This window comes from Macrobrachium rosenbergii, chromosome 4 (genome assembly GCF_040412425.1).
Source record: "Macrobrachium rosenbergii isolate ZJJX-2024 chromosome 4, ASM4041242v1, whole genome shotgun sequence".
NCBI classification, from domain to species: domain Eukaryota; kingdom Metazoa; phylum Arthropoda; class Malacostraca; order Decapoda; family Palaemonidae; genus Macrobrachium; species Macrobrachium rosenbergii.
Window position 1 is genome coordinate 8,889,864 of NC_089744.1, and position 20,743 is coordinate 8,910,606.

The 20,743-nt window shown below is 35.1% G+C and overlaps 1 protein-coding gene across 5 annotated transcripts in view; it reads right to left on the bottom strand.

The window, feature by feature from the left end:
* The window catches only part of whd (carnitine O-palmitoyltransferase whd), a 195,008-nt gene that overhangs the window by 25,367 nt on the left and 148,898 nt on the right, over positions 1-20,743 (bottom strand). For 4 of the 5 annotated variants that reach the window (XM_067089946.1, XM_067089932.1, XM_067089952.1 and 1 more), the window contains 3 exons: positions 16,642-16,707; positions 12,854-12,968; positions 9,610-9,744 (listed from right to left, as the gene is read on the bottom strand). In XM_067089946.1, coding sequence (XP_066946047.1) covers positions 9,610-9,744; positions 12,854-12,968; positions 16,642-16,707 — 316 coding nt within the window. The remainder of the gene's footprint in view (positions 1-9,609; positions 9,745-12,853; positions 12,969-16,641; positions 16,708-20,743) is intronic. The other variant, XM_067089942.1, reaches the window with a different exon arrangement.

Consider the following 20,743-nt stretch of genomic DNA (forward strand, 5'->3'; position numbering starts at 1 on the left):
AGAAAAATGAGCATGACAGTTGGTGAGTGAGGGATACTCCCAAACTCAAGGGTTACTCCCCAACTCACCCATCTCCACCTATCAACTACAGGTCGACCATCACTAATCTGGCATTATTGGGCCCTGAAGGGTGCCTGATTAGTGATTTTCCTGCATTACAGAGTGGTTAGGTTAGAATACACTTAACCACCTCATCCTACCTTTATAATACTCTGTAAAACTGTACAATTTGGTTGATAAGGGAGGAAAAAAAAAGGACATTAAATGAAAATCAAGTAAAATTCTAATGAAGCACAAGGAAAATAAATGGTAAAGGTAGTTCTGCTGATGTGCACAATAAAGTTCTTCACTGCTGCTATCAAAGTGAAGAGCTGGAATTAGCAACCTTACACATTTACATGTCTTGAGGTGAAGGGCTGCCAGGATTCCCATCTTCTTCCTCTTGGAATTTTTTTTTTATATTTTGCACCATTCTCATTTACATTTTCACTGTATTTTCTCATTCTTTATTTTTACAACACAAAACATAAATACAATCATGTATGTAGGGTATGTTCATATGCACAAACTCATTTGCTGGTGCTGGTGAATTTGCTACAGCTTGCTTTTCTTAGAGTTGTTACACTTATGCTTTTTTAAAATTTACATTTTACACTAATCTCATTTATATTTTTACTGCATTTTCTCATTCTTCATTTTTACAACCCACAAGATAAATGCGACCCTGTGCGTAGGGTCTGTACGCAAGCACAAACTCATTCACTGGCATTGATAAACTTGCTATAGCTTGTTTTTGTTAATGTTATGCTTTTCATTTTTTAAATTTACTTTTTAGACAATTCTCATTTATAATTTTACTGTATTTTCTCATTTTTAAAATTTTACAACCCAAAGGATAAAAGCAATCTTGTGCACAGAGTACGTACGTATGCAACCTTTCATTCACTGGTGTTGGTAAACTTCCTACTGGTTTTATTTCGTGTAGTTACGCTTATGATGTTCTTATTTATATTTTATGCTGTTTTCATTTATATTTTTACTGCATTTTCTTTTTTTTATAACCCAAAAGATGAATTCAATCATGTGCATAGGGTATGTACGTACACACACAAGCACAGTCAACCCCCTTGTATTCACAGGGGTTAGGGACCACAAACACCAGCAATAAGTTGGTAGCCCCCCCACCTCTAAAAATGCTTACAACTGCCTATTTTAATAGTTCAAACACCAAATACAGTAAACCCCCAGTATTCGCAGGGGTAGGTACCACAACACCCCGCGAATACTTGACACTCCCCCTCCAAAAAATGCTTATAACTGCATATTTGAACAAGTCAGACACCAAAGACTATCTTTAAAAACATTTATAACTGCCTATTTAATGGTTCAAACACCAAATGTATACCTTAAACTATCATCCTAAAATACTTTAATATCATTTCAAAGTCATCTTACAACATTACCCTTAAAAATATATGGCTTACAGCTAAGTGTGAAGGCTAAACTCAAGTCCCCCTACATTCAATCAGAGCCATTTTTTCTCATAGAGTATTGAATTGTCCCATTTTCTTTTTACAGAATAAGGGAAACACTAGGAAAAACACTAGGAATTCACAAGTTCAGTATGTACTTAAATACATTGAAAAAAATACATTTTATATTACACTCTAATATCATCTGAAAATTGGCAAATGTTTTTATCATAAAAAAATGTATTTAGTCATGAAAATAACACCAAAATACACTAATTAATGAGTGTTTCTCGACGAAAAAGTCTGCAAATTGCCAAATTTCTCGCAAATAATTTGGGGATAAGTTCCACACAAAAATCTGCGAATTGCGAGACCACGAATAGCGAGAGTTGACTGTATACCTCAAACTATCTTCCTAAAACACTTTAATATCATTTTAAAGTCATCTTACAACATTACCCTTAAAAATACATGGCTCACAGCTACGTGTGAAAACTAATCAAGTTAACCCTATATTCAGGCACAGCAATTTTCTCTCATACAATTTTAGTTTTAGTTTCATATTTTTATGTTTGTGATACAGTAACTCAGAGAGAGAGAGAGAGAGAGAGAGAGAGAGAGAGAGAGAGAGAGAGAGAGAGAGAGAGAGAGAGAGAGAGAGAGAGAGAGAGAGAGAGAGAGAGAGAGAGACCTAGACCCCCCTCTCTCTCTATATAGAGAGAGAGAGAGAGAGAGAGAGAGAGAGAGAGAGAGAGAGAGAGAGAGAGAGAGAGAGAGAGACCTACATTCCTCCCCCTAAGTGGGAGACTTTGTAACAGGAAAAGATTGGGAAAAGCATAGAACTGTGAAAAAACCTAATCTAATTTACTATATTTTCCTTAATGCATTAATATTTCGCTGTGCTTACATTAATATTAATATTTGAAAATTAGCAAATAATTTTTTTCTCATTAAAAATATACAGTACTTAGTCACGAAAATAACATGAAAACACATTAATTAGTGAATATTGTTCTACAAAAAAATCAAGTTAGATTTGGAAATATGTTCCTTAGAAAAATCCGCGATTAACTGAAGCCGCGAATGCTGAACTGCGATATAGCAGGGGTTCGCTGTAGAACCAATGAGCCGTAGCAGAAGGTTGGTGTGGTGACCAGGGAAATTTGTAATTATGATGGCTGAAATCAGAGCTGGATTAGAGATGGAACCGGATTAGTGATTGTTGGATTAGTGATGGTTAACCTGTACCTCGTTCCCAAGTTTTCAATGATTGTAGCTCATGCTGAAGGATACTCCTCTATAAAATATGATGGTTTGTATTTCCACGGGAACAAAAACCTAACACTAGCATCTGTAAAATCAAGAGTATCAGTAAACCGAAAAAAAATTTTCTTAAAAAATGAAGAAAAATTTTAAGATTAGTGTATAGAAAACAAAATATAAAAATATAAAGCATATACCAACAAGTCCCTTTATGTGCTAAGCAGGATATACAAAGATCTTTAGCTAATCAACTGAACAACCCATAATTAAAAACTGTGGGAAATATAATTTAAAAAACAGGTTTTAATATAGGAAAAGCCAATTTATGTTAGCCGCTGTAAGTTCTCAAAGGAGTTACATGGTCCCCCCAGGGCTATAATATCAGAAGCTAAATCAACTGAACAACCCATAATTAAAACCTGTGGGAAATATAATTTAAAAAACAGGTTTTAATATAGGAAAAGCCAATTTATGTTAGCCGCTGTAAGTTCTCAAAGGAGTTACATGGTCCCCCCAGGGCTATAATATCAGAAGCTAAATCAACTGAACAACCCATAATTAAAACCTGTGGGAAATATAATTTAAAAACAGGTTTTAATATAGGAAAAGCCAATTTATGTTAGCCGCTGTAAGTTCTCAAAGGAGTTACATGGTCCCCCCAGGGCTATAATATCAGAGAATTTTCTTGTAGCTGGTCTCGGCCAGAATAGCAACTGTTGGCACTGTGAGAGAATATAAAGGACTCGCAACAAGAGGGTTCTATCTCCTGTCCACAGTGACTACCTTGGCCTTCCCTTCATTCTACTCACACAGATGTGATAATGGCGTGTATGTTGGTTATTTTCCTCATTACATGAGAGGTCTGTGCAAGATAAATGTTCACCCTGGTCCCATGCCTTTTTCTTAGGAAAAGTGGGTGGGTTTGAGGGCTCACAGCAGCTTCCAAAAACAGGTTTTTCCTATGTCAAAATCTGTTTTTTGATAGCGTAGCCACTGTTTGTCTTCAAAGGGCCTTACAAAAGAAACTGACAGGTGACGAAATGCCTTAGTTCCTAATAACTAAATCCTGATATCCTAGATAAATTTTTAGTCCAAAGTATAGTCACAGGTTATCAACCATTTTCTTTACTCTGGATACCCAATGGAATTTGGCAATAAAGAGCAGCAAAACAACACTCAAACCTATATGTGTTTTATCCATTGTGGATCGAAGGTGACTTAATTGTGTCATGTCTGGCTGTGGGATTATTGCGCATCCCCCACCAAAATCTTAGCATGACCACCACTCTCACAGCAACAGTGTTTTGGAAATTTTCTGATCCAAGGTAAAGTCACAGGTTCTCAACTGTTTTCTTTATTTCAGATACCCATTAGGATCTGGCAACAAGGAACAGGAAACACACAAACCTACAAATGTATCATCCCTTGTGGTTCCATAGTGACTTACTTAATTATGTCAGGTCTGGCTGTAGGATTACTGCACCTTCCCTGGTTCAGGAACACTGCTCACACTCAGAGACTCTTTGAAAGAAACATTTTCAAAAAAGTTAACAATTTACTTGCCTTTTGGATGTCATGCAACCTACAAAAGGAGTGGTCTTCCTTTTTAATGAGGGACACTAAAATATTTTTCAGCTCATGCAGGACACTAAAATATTTTTCAGCTCATGCAGAGTGCTAGGGTGTAGGAAAAACAGGACCATATGTGATGCTTCCCCTGGCATCTAGGTAAACCTTGAATGCTTGAACCGGGCAAAAGGTTTTATCTGAAATACTGAATTCCTTATCAGAAAAGGGAATTTCCCCTTTAAAAGGTCCCCATTCTTGGCTAGGGATGATAAGCCAAAAGACAAAAGTAAATGGCAGCTAGGTGTGTGAGCAATGAAACATTGTTCTGTTTCAGAGAGCCCAGTTCACTAATCCGAGCTCCTGATACCAAAGCAGTCAAGAACACTACCTTTTGAAGCATTAAGTCGTAATTGTACTGGGCCCACTGAACTATGATGACAGGAGCCTAAGAACCTTATTCAGGGCCAGGTAATGGGAAGTCTTGCAGGAGCTGGCCTTTGCAATGCAAAAGACTGAAGGGAATTAACAATTTCTGTTACAATCAATTCCAAAACCATAAAGCCAGGGTTCCAACAATGCTGCCTTCTATGCCATGATTGCTGTAATAGCAAGGCACTTGACCTCAAAAGATATATAAAAGAATGTAAAACTGTTTCAAGATTCCATATGGACTGGTATGTCGGACAGATGAAGTCCACAGATTTAGCATTAGGTACCTAGCAATGTTAGGTAAATAACATGGTAAACTAGATTTAACCCTTAAGGGACGGATTGATCCTCAGTGTGAAGCAGAATTACGCACCACTGTTATGGTAATAATGATGCGAAACAAAGGTGCCAATACTTCTATATGCTATAAATTCACTAATGGCAACTTTTATACAGACGTGAGAGTTAGGCCAGTATCAGTAGTGCTTGTGACTTCAAGGGGGAAAGTATTGCATCTCTCTCTCTCATGAGTCTTTTTGTAAATTTGCTTGTACTGTAAATATACGAAGGGGTTGCCGTTGTTTTTTGTTTTTGTCTTTTACGATAGTATTTCGGTTGTAAATGTAATTTTACAAAGAAAATTGCAAAGAAATATTAGAAAAAGCATGTAAAAGTAAAAAAAAGGTTACTGAATCTTCCTTCTCGTAAATTTACGTGAATATTTTACAACAAATACGCCAAAAATTTGTTAGTGTTTTTATTTCTCATCTGTTTTGATATTGTGTGAGCAGTAATAATAATTTTACAAAATACAATAAATTTATTTATTAGAAAAAACATATATAAGTTGGTAAAATTTATGATTGTCTTGTAAATGAGGCCCCATAAGGGATCGTAAATAGTCATTTTCAACTTCTCATGGAAGGTAGGGAAAATTTTTAGAATTTTTTATTTATACAGTGTGAATGTACGTGTCATTCTCTTTCCATTGATGTGATTTTTTTTTTTTTATTTTGCCGACCTCAAAGTTTCCCCGGTCTGGGGTGCTGCACATTGATAAATTATGCCGTCCCTTAAGGGTTAAAAAATCCACATGTGAAAGTCATGGCTCAGAAAGTAGGATGCATAGACAACCTTCCCTCCTCTTGTCTGAGATAGAACAGTAGACAATAATGGAATCTATTCTCTTGCCTACTGTTGAAGCAAAAGGAACCAATGACTGTTCAGCTAATTCAGGGCCACTAAGTAAGTGGTCACCTGTTCTGAGGAGGTGACATATCAACTTCCTTGTTATCTAGTTGTTGTTGTGCTATATTTTCCATTAAACTGGGGAAGGGTTGCTTCTAAGGGTTTCATTGCTATGTTAATGGGCAGGATAAGAGTCTCCTTCAGCTGTTTCTGAATTCCTACCTAAGGACGGGTTAAGCACCATTCAGTATTTGGATAAGCTGCTCTGTCCTGAAACTTTACACAATCAGCCTCAATCAAAGTTTCTCTTTCATTAATGAAATATTTTCCATTTGGTGAAAGGATACACGTTGAAGTGTAACACCAAGAGTTATCAGTACCATTCTCAGGGGTGGATATTGGCACTCGTATTAAATTCTGATTTTAGGGTTTATAGCCCGACCTGGTTGTATTATTGTTACCAGTCAGAACTTTCAATGGGGATCTATCCTCTGGTTTAAAGCATGAGAAACTATTACATATCACATCCAATTCCATACTCAGGACCGAGCTGAATTCCTCTAGGGAATCATGGACAGCATCTCTGATATGACAATGCTCAGTAGCAAGGACATCATGGATATATACTTTTCATGATTTCCCCCTAGAAAGCTGAAGTACATCAAGCAGAATTTCCCTATCAGGGAAGCCTGCATGAACCGTCTGAGCCAAGGCAGTTGTACTACCACTGCCCAGCTGGATAAAAGTCCAGGATAAATCACTACACCCCCTACAAGATACAAACACCTCAGATGGGGTTGGGTGGACCCGACCATCAGGATCCCCTTCGATACTTGATTGCTGCATGGGAGGCAAGATTCTCATCTGGGTATATCTCTCATGTAAAACATAAGCCTGCTCCCTACAGCTTCCAGATTTAGAATGGAAATTTCATTGGCTATATCCACTTCATGTTGGGTATTAGTGAGATCTCTCCCAAGGAAAGACTGTCTCCATCAGAATAGTTGCAGTGGGAGTTTCTAAAATTCAATGTTCTTGGAGTATCTCTTGGGGTATTGGCCAAACGTGGTTTCTGCTCAGAGAGAGTAGGAAACACACTGCTGTTCTGCCAGAACAATGTAGTCTCCTCCTTTTATACTCCTACTGAAACCTATAACTCATACAGACAGCTTAAATTGAGCTCTTTCATCATTTAAACTTGCTGCCAGAAGCATGTGGCATATTTCACACGTCTAGAGACCAACCAAATTCTCTTTATTCTTATATGGGCTGGCTCACAGCAGGTACTTATGAGTCACCCCCAAAGAAGAAAAGCAGATTGAGCAATTCGCCGTGGCACAGGTGATCTGTGGCTCCTGCGCAAAAGCAGCCCAGTCATGATAAAAGGAACATGTTTATTAAAAATACCTAGTGTTAGCTACCTATATCACTGTACAGGCAGCAAACACTAAAAAATAAAACAGGCTGACATGGCTACAAGTACTGTATATGTCCACAGTACCTATGCCGTTGGGTATTATGATCTAAGGGTCATATTCATAGATTAGTAGTAATTTATCAAAATGTTAATTCATAATTACTACAGTAATATTGCCTTAAAGGGTTTACTCATAAATATTTATAAACTCAATTATGACAAAACTAAATGGATGCCCACACAATGTATTTCTATACATTTTATAACTTCGCTTACCTGGTCTATTCTCAAGTACCACTGGAAGTAGATCTTAATACTTAAATAGAACCCCAGTATTAAGGATAACTGGGGAACTTTCTAATCACAAAATCCAGTTATAGTCTGATTATAAAGTACTACATAGGAAATACTGGCTATTATTAAACACCAAGGCTTGTATGTCAGGATGACTGGGAAATATGATCATTATTTAAAAAGTCAGGGACTATTGAGTTCCAATAACAAAACTGTCTATTATTATTGCATTAAAGCTAATAATTGCTTTGTAAAACCAGAAAAAAAAACAACACAGCAATTAAAGTGTAGCCTAGTGATCTAAACCTAACTTCTAACCTTGCAGGAGACTACTGGCTCCAAATTTTGAGAAAAGCCTACCATTAAAATTTCGAGGAATTAAATCTTTTTATTGGGTCTTAAAACTAAGTACTGTACTTAGCTTAAAAGTTATAATGATGATCAAATTTTTTGAAGCAAACACTGGGGGTATGTCAACTCTGGGGCAAACCAGAGTGTAGTGAGGAAAATAGCCGACATACGTGCTGCTGTCACATCTGTGCAAGTAGATGAAGGGAAACCCCAGGTAGTTGCTGTGGTCAAGAGATAGAGTCCTCTTGTCATGAGTCCTTTATATTCTATCACTGTGCCAACAGGCACTACTCTGACCAAGACCTACTATAAGAGAATTCTTTGAGATTGGTTGGTCTGTCTTATGGAGCCCTGGGGGGACCAAAAGAGTGTAACTCCTTTGAGGGCGAACAGCAGCTACACTATCAAAAATTCAACTTAGCATATTATAAAATAAAATGAGACAAAAAACACATTAGTAAAAACAGAATGATAATTACATGGATGCATTAAATAATGACAGCCCTGGAAATGGGATGGTCCTAGGAGAACAATGATGATCATTTATAGGCTCACAATATAGTAAACTGTGAAGACAAACATGCCAGTAGTTACTGTATGGCTGATGTCTACAGAATCAAATCTGGTGAACTTCAGAGTTTAGTCACATGAAAATTAGGCAGTCACCACCCTACTTACAAACATTCATAGATATAAACAGACAGGGTTGCGAGTTCAAATTTTGCTCTGTGCACCTATTCTGCTAGCAAGAATTTTTGCAAAGAACAAAAGAACACAAGGAAGAAGAACCACCTGTTCCTTTGACACCTTCCCTGATTAACCTGAATATTCTCTAAAATACTCGTTCATACTTGTACTACTCCTACTTATTTCTATCTTCCCAATTTAACTCATTCTATGATGAATTCTCATTTTCTATATTTCCTCTCTCCATAGGAAACATTTAAAAAGTATTTTTAACTCCTTCCCTGATTATCCTGAGTATTCTCATGATTAACTACCATGTATTCTCCTTACAATCATGAGAATACTTGTTCATACTCGTAAAATATTCCTACTTATTTCTAACTTTCCAATTCAACTCGTTCTATGATGAATTCCCATTTTCTATATTTCCTCTCCCAGAGGAAATGTTTATGAGTATTTTTGTAAACAGTTGGCAGTGTGCATTGTTTACTTATGAACTTCTAATGTCAAATGCTGCTCCAGCAAAATTCTCTCCAAGTTCATAAATTTCAACGCATGGGAAAAATACTAAAATTTGAATGCTGCACGAATCAAAATTTTATTTTCTTCTTCTTACCTTTCTAGCATCCAAAGTGATTCTTTATAACACAGCAAGATTTAAAAATGCAGGGAAATAAGTATAATCTATGACTCCAGAGTTGACTCGCAAATGTAAACATCAACAAAAGTTATGCACTACATATTAAAAACCAACTTGCGAACAATTCAAGATACGAACGGCTGTCTGGAACGTAACTCATTTGTAAGTAGGGTGGTGACTGTACATACGATTAATGGTTGAGAAGAAATAATCTTAACTTCTATATGATCTTGAAAATAACAGTACAGTACTGCAATTCAGTTTCTCACTAAAACAAACAAAATTAATCAAAACCTTACCCTATAATAGGCTAGCTGCAATGACATTTGCAGGAAAGCATCTGGGGAAAGGCGGCAATTCTTCATCAGCCCCTTGCCATACGCAGTGTGCATGTACAAGCGGAGGTCAACATCATTCAATAGTGCCTCTGCGACCTTCAAAGTACAATACATAATTTTAAAAGCACATAAATATACACCATTGAACTGATTAATAAAAATTTTTTCAAAAAGCAAATTGCTTACTATCTAAATCAAGTGTACTGGAAAAATGGACACTCAGAAATACTATACACAGATAATATACAAGAAACTAAATCTATCAGCTCAAGAGAAAAAAAAATAATGCAAACCTTTACCACTTCTGAGACACAACATATTATTACACCTGAAAAGTGTTTATGTTTTGAGTTTGGTTTGATTGTTTGTATGCTAACAGGATTTCATAATCCTGTTAGCATACAATCCTGTTAGCATACAAACAATCAAACCAAACTCAAAACAAACACTTTTCAGGTGTAATAATAAGTTTTGTTAAGTTTTTAAGTATTTTTCTGAGGCTGGCCATCATGACTGGCAAAATATGATTAAGTTTTGGGAGAAATAGGATTAAATTTTGACCTTTCATGAGCAGTCAATGGTCAAATAGGAATATAACCCTGGCTGTAACTTATGAACTATATGGAATAAAGGTTTTATACTTGGCATGCACACTCCCATAATGAAGCTGATGTACAACAATAACATCAAGGGCAATTTTGTTACTTCCATATTTAAGGAGTAGAAAGTCATCAAGAAGTTAACCACGGCCATGACAGAAACTTCATACATGACAAGCGTAATAAAATCATGACACTATACTTCTGAGGGAGGTAAAGGTGAAGAAAAAGTGCATACATATAGGAGTTACAGGTCAAATACAAAAGTAAAATCTACCATAATTTTGGTACTATACAAAACAGAGACTTCATACATGCTATGCATAATAAAATAATGATGCTGATGTTTAGAATAAGATCAATATCCCAACTAGAGGTCACAGTTCATATAAGAATTTAACCATCATAACTTATGAATTATATGACAGACTTCACATTTACAAACATAATCCCCTAATGCTGCCAGTGGGCATAAAAAGCTCAAAGTCAAGAGCACACTTGGAGGTCAAAGGCAAAGAGAAATGATATGTATTATTAAAGGATAAGGAGGCATTTGCTATGCCTGAAGATTTAGGACCATCCGCATAAACTGCACAGCGTGGCCCTGTATGTCTTACATGTTCAGTGCATGATACTTATAATGTTCAAAGTGCATGTACCACCCTTGGTTAAACAACATAAAGGTGTGTATACTTTTACTTTCTTAACCTGTTAAGTGTTACTTATGAGAGATGTCACCACTCCCGTATCGTCACATTTTCTTGCTCGCAAAGTGGTCATTTGGTCTATGATAATTTTTATGCTTTTTTATATCTTTTTTTTTACCTTATTGTTTTTTGTATAAACATATTAGGATAATAAATAATGTACAATAAGAAAAGATGAAAGCATTTACTTTGCATTTTTATATCGTAATGATTATAATGAAACATAAAAGGGAAAAAATTCTTTTGTATGCCATTCTCTGAAACATAAGAGCCAATAGAGAAATGAATTGTTTCATTTCATTTACATTTGTGTCATACCATGTTAGTGCAAGTGATGTTGTAGGCAAGCTTTCTATATATTCATCTGGAAACTGGTTGGAAAACCTGTTCATTACTGTTACAATCTACTTCTAAAAAAGACTCCATGGGGTTTCCCTTATCCTGAACAATAAATTCACACCTTTGGGTGAATGAAAAGTAAAGGAAAGCCCATAGGATTTCCTTTATCCTGAACAATAAGTTTCACACCTTTGGGTGAAAGAAAAGTAAAGGGACTCTTCTCCTTATTGGTTGCTGTCCAGTAACTTGGTAGTGTGATGTTCAAATCTAAATTATGGTTCTCTTCAAAATCAAATCAATCTTACTCAGTCCATGTTAGAGGCTTCTGAGCTGCTACTCAGTCTTATAGTCATCATCATTCTCTGTAAAGAGTAGTGATAATATTCCTTCAGGTAAAATATTTTTCTTTTGCTTTGGAACGCTCATTATTGGGAATAAATGTGATTAAAACAAAAAGAAATCAGTCATTTATCAATGAACGCCTGAAGTGTAGCAGAAAGCAAGAGGATGTCCTCTGTCAGATTGTCTTTCCGTTACAAAAAAAACTTAGCTCATAGTGTTACCAAATGATGTTCCTACAATTTGTATAAGAGTAAAGTGTACTCCTGAGCTTGATCAGTGCAGCACCAGCCTTGAAAGAGGGAGAATGTGTTACTCCATTGAAGGTGGTGTGATACGGGATGCAGTCGACCGAGATATGCCATTGGTGACATTTAACAGGTTAATGTCCAAGAAGGTGGCAGTTCAGTTCCTACAATGGTCAGAAACCTATATTTTAGGATAAAAGATTAAATGACCTGATTAGATCTAACTGGGAATGGAGGCATGCTTATTTATGAAAATGTCTCCTTAATCAAAAACAAAAGTCATTTGCCAGAATTGCTTGCCTAAATTTTTACATTTTTAGTGACTGTCATGATGTAAGGAAAGTGACTGTTCCTTACAGATAACTTTTAATGACTTAGTTGGATAAGATTTAAATGCTTCAGAACATATTCTAAGCCTTTCAACATGAATGGAGCCTAGTGTCTTCAAGTTGATTCTGACACTGATCTACATTATGACATCTGCATCCATACTCTATAGGATAAAGTAGCTGATTTATACCGTAACATAAATGTAGATCTATCCATTCCCCTATGTAAATAGAGCATTTTTCCTTTTTCCATTCAAGTTAGCAAGCTATGTTGTTTTTCCAATTTACGAGTAAAAAAATTAGGCCTAAAACTTTTGCCGATAGACAAAAGTACATACTCTCACTTCCAAACTGACATAATTATGATGCCATTAAACAGCCTACAAAACATGATGGCTCAGCTTCTTCTATGAAGAACTGAAAGCCAACAGACAACAGCCATTTATCAACTTAAAAAATGGCAAGGTCTAGCAAACACCAAGAACACACACTGAGTTAAAGTGCTCCACTTGCCATTTATCAACTTACTCATGATAAAGTTACCAGAAATATTCATGACTTACTTTAACCAAAGTGCAAAACTGAAGACAAGAGACATTTAAAAGAGACAAACCTAAACAAAATTAAATAAAGTTACAACTTACTTTGTAGGAGATATCAATGGCTGTTAGGCAGTCATGACTAAGATCCCACTTAAGCCTTGTGGGACTTGGTGGGTCGCAATTCACTTTACCCGTGCAGTTGCCTTCTTCATCGTATCTGTATTGGTTGTCAGAATTAATCCCACACAGGGGGAAAGAAGAGATTAACAAGTGTACAAACCAAAAAATAAGCAATGTTTTACATCTAAATTTAAAGACCAAACTATGACACCACCCTAAGAGGGCAAAGAACTGTTAATGAACTATTTTTAATTACTATATGTCCAAGAAAAGCAAAGTTCTGCAACACTGGGACCTTGAATCATAAGAGTAATACTAATTCATAAACACATCATCAAAATATCAAGTTAGACTGTACAGTTACCCATAAGGTTATACTAATTGTAAAAATTCAAATATCTAAAATTTGAGCATAACCATTTCACATAATGGATACACAAGGGCAAATCAACTTCTTAAAAAGAAAACCTAAAGATCAAACAAAGGTATAATATACTATAACTAGTAAAGTAAACTGAGGAACTGACGGAAACCTTAACATTTTAAAGGCTGACTTATCTCTCCAGAAAAGCAATGACCCAAACAAGAAAAATTTCCTGCCCTCTCAACAAACAAGAAACAACTTGATATTAAAGATCTCAATATACTCTATCATTATATATGTAGCTCTTGCTTTACTATCAACTGATAAACAATAAATCACTTATACATTATTAATTTAAGCTACCCAAGGTCATCTGACCCCTTATCCATCCTGTACATTTTTTTCTATTCTTGAAATATACTGGACAACAATGTACGTTGTTTTATCAGAATAATCATCACTTACAACTACGTTTGCTATGCATACTCCCATATAAGTTAATTATACTACTGAATTTGCCAAGGTGCCTGCAGTGATTTTCAACTTTTAACCGCAGCCCTTATTTTGGAAATGATCTTACATATGATATTCTTTTCACTATCCTTGGTGCTGCTGTTCAGCTAATCTGGTTGCTCTCGGCCAGAAAAGGGGATCAGGGATCAATTATGAATGCAAAAGACATCTGTTAAAATACAACTTATGAAGAAGTGACAAACTCATAACTGCTAATATTAGGAAACTGACACCTACCACCACAAACCACTCTATCTAAGAGAAAAATCTCTGTTAGAAGCAGACATCCACACTGGAGAACAGTGTTCCAGTAAATCAAGGACAAATGACCTAAAACAGGTTGCACTGATTTTATCATCATTATAAATATATATGAGGCCTCATGAACAATACCTAACTTTAGTGCGGTGTTTCCTGAGACTTTCTCAAAAGTAGGACGCAAATCAAAAGTTACACCTAGAATAGTTAAAGCTTCAGACTTATTCAGCAAAGTCTTATCCACCTGAAGGGGAAAATGGGGTGGAAAATCTGTATGAGATCTGCTAATCAATAGTGTTTTTGCTTTTCTGGAGTTAAGCCTCATTGCCCAATGACATATATAAAAGAAACCCAAATCATAAAATTTAAGGAGAAAATAAGTGACATGTGGAGTTATTAGGGATGTCCAACAAGATCAAAGCAATGACTCTGTAACAGGACCTCAAAGGCACAAGCCACGTAAAGATGTCACAAATCATGAGTACAACATGGACTTAATGATGGAGTAAAAATCACAAAAATCAACCACAATGGTATACACTCTATGCAACAAATTCAATCTTGAACCCACAATGGAAAACACGAAATAATATCTAAAAGGAGTAAGCATATGAATGTTTCCTAAAAAATAACAAAATAAGGTAACAAAAAGACATGACCCAAAAACCGAGTTAGAAACCTTAGGATTAAATAATGCATTCCGAAATAAATAAGTGAACCACACCTACTGTAAAAAGAGATGTACTTACGGAAAGATGCTATAACTAGTTTAATTATACTGTAAAACCATTCTAACAACAAAATAATACTAAATATGATAAACAACTAGCTAACCTTATTAAGCAGTCTAAAAAATTATTTTAGTAGTTTTGGCTGGCTGATCTCTCATCTGAACCTATCTTCAATTTTTCATAGTAAGTAAAATCTCAAAGTACTACAATATTTTCCACCAAGTTATTATCAACTTCTATTAGGTTATTATTACGTAAGTTTTTGGATGATGATCTGTCCACTATGACTCACCTTAACAAAATCATGAATATCACATTTACATGTCTCATTTTTCTATGGAACTAAAATGTTCTGCTTGCACACCAATACAAGATGAAACAATACTTATTATAACTACATATAAAATGGATTTTTTTTAATCTATTATGCCAAATATATCAAAAGCGCCATCAGATCATCTAAGTTATTTTGAAAACTATCTAACATTTGGGGTTTAAAACAACATAGCATTCATTTACATATACAGCGATTTTGTTCCTTGTTTTTACACTTGCTAAAACTTGCAGAGAAATAGAAACACAACCTGAACTTACGGTCTACTTACCAAGAATGCATGAAAGGTTAAAAGACTTTGATTTAGAGATACTGCACATGATTTACTCTCCTATGAATATCAGTACCAAATCTTTCTTGGATAATAAATTAGTAAACATATTAATAGTAACTATCAAGTCATATGTCAAGAGATAAAAACTTAAAATTAAAAAAAAAAAAAAAAAAAAAAAAAAAAAAATTAATATGAAAACTAAATATAAAAAGACATGGAAATTAACTTACAATGTTCTTAAACTATGCTATATGATAAATATACAATGATTAAATTACTCCAGGAGGGTATAAGAAGAAACTTATAAAATAAAAGTGTCCATGCATCAGATATTAGTAAATGTTGACATACCTTAGAGGCTCTATACTATACAATTTGAAGGATTTCATGCAAATAAAGCACACACAGCATAGGAATATTTCAAACGTAATCATAAGCTGTCACAAGCAATTATATTTCAGGGTAATACATACCTTACCAAACTCTCAGTACAACAAGTAAGCGATTATTGCAAAAAATCTGTATGTACAACTACTATCTTGAAATTATTAAGCCAACCAAATTATTAAAAAGCTTACGTATTCAGCAAAACTAAGTACAGTACAGTACAGTACTACTTTTCCAATATTTTGTATTTTGACTATTTTTTTTCCCATAACTAATTACTAAGACCTTGACTTACTAATAACAATAGGTGCTTTCACACTTGTATACCAATATAATTTAACCCACAACCATGAACATACATGTAATTAACAAGGAAACTGGTATTAAGATATCAACTCTCTTTTGTAGTAAGACACAATGAATTGTGTGGTAACAATATACTGTATGAAAGAATCTAAGAATTCATTACAACAGACTTTACTTCCACTAATCTTTGACTAAGGAAGATGAATGGCAAAATTTAGAGACCAGTAATTTTTCACTGTGGCTTTGCTTGTACGGGTTCTTAATAGGTAAGCACCATTTTTACTATACCTTTCCAACTGAACCTGGACTTCAATCAAATCTTAAACCAAAAAGAACTTTTAGCCTACTAATTAATCTCAACAATACTTAAAAACTACTATTTTTTTTTTACGTGATTAGTTATCAAATCTTAAACTTTTCCCTATCTAGTTATCATAGCAAAAAACCTGAAAAACAAACAAAGGTTTTAAAAATAGTTTTAAAATATCTCACACAGCATGCAAAAAAGTCTACTCTATGTTAATCCTAAAACAGATTTGAAAGGAAAAGAGGATGAAGAAATCAGAAACATGCTACAGCACTCCCTCTCCTCTATCTCCATACCCATATTCAAAGAGATCCTCAGCCATAATGAACTCCCAGAGGTGGCCCATGACTGGGGCGTCTGCCCTGAGAACGTAATAAAAAAAAAAAGAAAAATGAAATTAAACCAAAAGTCAAGAAAATAAAACTACACTGCCAAAGAATGGGTAGCAAAGCAAACTTACAGACTGCCCTCATATCCATAGCTGCTGTGCTAGCTAATAAAAAACCAAAAGGAAATTGCATTATATTCAAGTGAAACCTGCAACTACATACATGCACATTCCATTTGCTATCACAGATAACTGAATCACCAGCAACATCATGCACCACAGTGGCTTCAGAAGTCATCTTAAAACTAAAAATGGAAATAAAAAAAAAAAGGCAATAAAAGATTCCTTAATTCAATACCAAAATACTTTTAAAAATATAATATATAATATAAATACTGTATATACATACATATACATATATATATATATATATATATATATATATATATACAGTATCATATACATATATATAATCAATATATATATATAACTATAGTATATATATATATATATATATATATATATATATATATATATATATATATATATATATATATATATATATATATATATATATATACAGTATCATATACATATATATAATCAAGCCTGCCGATAACTGGGAACTATATATATGTGTGTATGTATGTATATATGTATGTATGTATATGCATATATATATATATATATATATATATATATATATATATATATATATATATATATATATATATATATATATATATATTATATATATATATATATATATATATATATATATATAATATATATATATGAAATTTTCACCACACCATGATTTATATACAATCATGAAGCTACAAATGTCGTTTAATATCCAATTCACGCTACTTCAGGAATATCCCCGATGGGGAATTATCACTGAAGGGGAATTTTTTTAAGTGATAAATGGGTCGGTACCGCCGGGTCTCAATCCCTCGACACAGTACCTTCCAATGACTCCAGTCGACGGTCAACCCACTGAGCCACCAAGAGAGGCACCCACCTCCACCATGATAACTCATTGGTACGTTTCGAACATGCAGCTCTTATGAAATTTTTATCACACCATCATTTACATACAATCAAGAAGCTACAAATGTCGTTTAATATCCAATTCACGATATTTCAGGAATATCCCCAGTGGGAATTATCACTGAAGGGGAATTTTTAGCGATAAATGGATTGATTATTATATATATATATATATATATATATATATATATATATATATATATATATATATATATATATATATATATATATATATATATATAAATATGCACAGGCAGTCCCCGGTTACTGGCAGGGGTTCCGTTCTGATAGGCGTGGTGATAGCGAAAATCGCCGATAACTTATCAGCAAAGAAAAACCATGAAAATTGCTGATTTTCAGTTATCGGAGCCTCTGTCAGGTAGGTATTGTCATCGATAAGTGGAAATCGGCAATTTTTCGGCACCAAAATTGCCCATTTTTGTCGCTAGACAAGCCCCATAAAACTGGATCGCTGATAACCGAGCCTACCGATAACTGGGGACTGCCTGTGTGTCTGTACATATATATGAAATTTTCATCACACCATGATTTATATATACAATCATGAAGATACAAATGTTGTTTAATATCCAATTCATGCTATTTCAGGAATATCTCCAATGGGGAATTATCACTGAAGAGGAATTTTTAAAGTGATAAATGGATTGGTACCACCAGGCCTCAATCCCTCGACACAGTACCTTCCAACGACTCCAGTTGATGGTCAAAACACTGAGCCACCAAGAGAGGTATAAATTAATGCCGAATCTGCAGTACTTATTTACCCATCGAAAGCGAGGAAATTGTACTTAGCTTTGCCATTAACCCACCTCCACCATGAAAGTTCATTGGTATGTTTGGAACACAACTCTTATAATTAAATTTTTATCACACCATGATTTATATACAATCATGAAGCTACAAATGTCATTTAATATCCAATTCATGCTACTTCAGAAATATCCCTGATGGGGAATTATCACTAAGGGGAATATTTTAGGTGTTAAATGGATTGGTACCGCCTGGTCTCGATCCCTCAACAGCAGTACCTTCCATCAACTCCAGTCAACGGTCAAACCAATGAGCCACCAGAGAGGAATAAGTTAATGCCAAATCTGTCATACTTATTTACCTGTCGAAAGCGGGGAAATTGTACTTAGCTTCAGCATTAACCCACCTCCACCGTGATAGCTTATTGGTACGTTTGGAACACGCAGCTCTTATTATGAAATTTTTATCACAACGTGATTTATATACAATCATGAAGCTGCAAATGTCGTTTAATATCCAATTCACGCTACTTCAGGAATATCCCTGATGGGGAATTATCACTGAAGGGGAATTTTTTAAGTGATAAATGGATCGGTACCACTGGTCCTCAATCCCTTGACACAGTGCCTTCCAATGACTCCAGTTGACGGTCAAACCACTGAGCCACCAAGAGAGGTAAAAGTTAATGCCGAATCTGTCGTATTTATTTACCCATCGAGAGCGGGGGAAATTGTACTTAGCTTTGGCATTAACCCACCTCACCATGATAGCTCATTGGTACGTTTGGAACACGCAGCTCTTATTATGAAGTTTTTATCACACCGTGATTTATATACAATAATGAAGCTAAAAATTTCGTTTAATGTCCAATTCACGCTACTTCAGTAATATCCCCGATGGGGAATTATCACTGAAGGGAATTTTTTTTAAGTGATAAATGGATTGGTACCGCTAAGTCTCGATCCCTTGACACAGTACATTCCAGTGACTCCAGTCACCTGTCAAACCACTGAACCACCATGACAGGTACAAGTTATTGCCGAATCTGTCATGCTTATTTACCCGTCGAGAGCGCGGAAATTGTACTGTACTTAGCTTTGGCATTAACCCACCTCCATCATGACAGCTCATTGGTATGTTTGGAACACGCAGCTGTAATTATGAAATTTTTATCACACCATGATTTATATACAATCATGAAGCTACAAATGTTGTTTAATATCCAATTCACGCTACTTCAGGAATATTCCCGATGGGGAATTATCACTGAAGGGGAATATTGTTAAGTGATAAATGGATTGGTACCACCAGGTCTCGATCCCTTAACACATGACCTTCCAATGACTCCAGTCGACTGTAAAACCATTGAGCCACCAAGAAAGGTATAAGTTAATGCCAAATCTGCCATAATTTATTTACCCGTCAAGAGTGTGGAAATTGTACTTAGCTTCAGCATTAACCCACCTCCACCATGATAGCTCATTGGTACACTTAGAACACGCAGCTCTTATTATGAAATTTTTATCACACCATGATTTATAAACAATCATGACGCTATAAATGTTGTTTAATATCCAATTCATGCTACTTCAGGAATATCCCCAATGAGGAATTATCACCGAAGGGGAATTTTTTAAGTGATAAATGGATTGGTACCGCCGGGTTTCAATCCCTTGACACAGTACCTTCCAACAACCCCAGTTGACTGTCAAACCAATGAGCCACCAAGAGAGGTATAAGTTAATGGTGAATCTGCCATACTTATTTACCTGTCGAGAGTGGGGGAAATTGTACTTAGCTTCAGTATTAACCCCCCACCACCATGATAGTTCGACTGGTAAGTTTGGAACCTGCAGCTATTATTATGAAATTTTTATCATACCATGATTTATATACAATTATGAAGCTATAAATGAAGTTTAATATCCAATTCACACTACTTCAGGAATATCCTCGATGGGGAATTATCACCGAAGGGGAAATTTTAAATGATAAGTACAATTTTCCTGCTCTCGACGGGTAAATAAGTATGGCAGATTCGGCATTAACTTACACCTCCCTTGGTGGCTCAGAGGTTTGACTGTCGACTGGAGTCGTTGTAAGAAACTGTGTTGAGGGATCAAGACCCAGCGGTAATGATCCATTTATCACTTAAAAAATTCCCTTTCGGTGATAATTCCCCATCAGGGATATTCCTGAAGAAGCATGAGTTGGATATTAAACATCATTTGTAGATTCAGGATTGT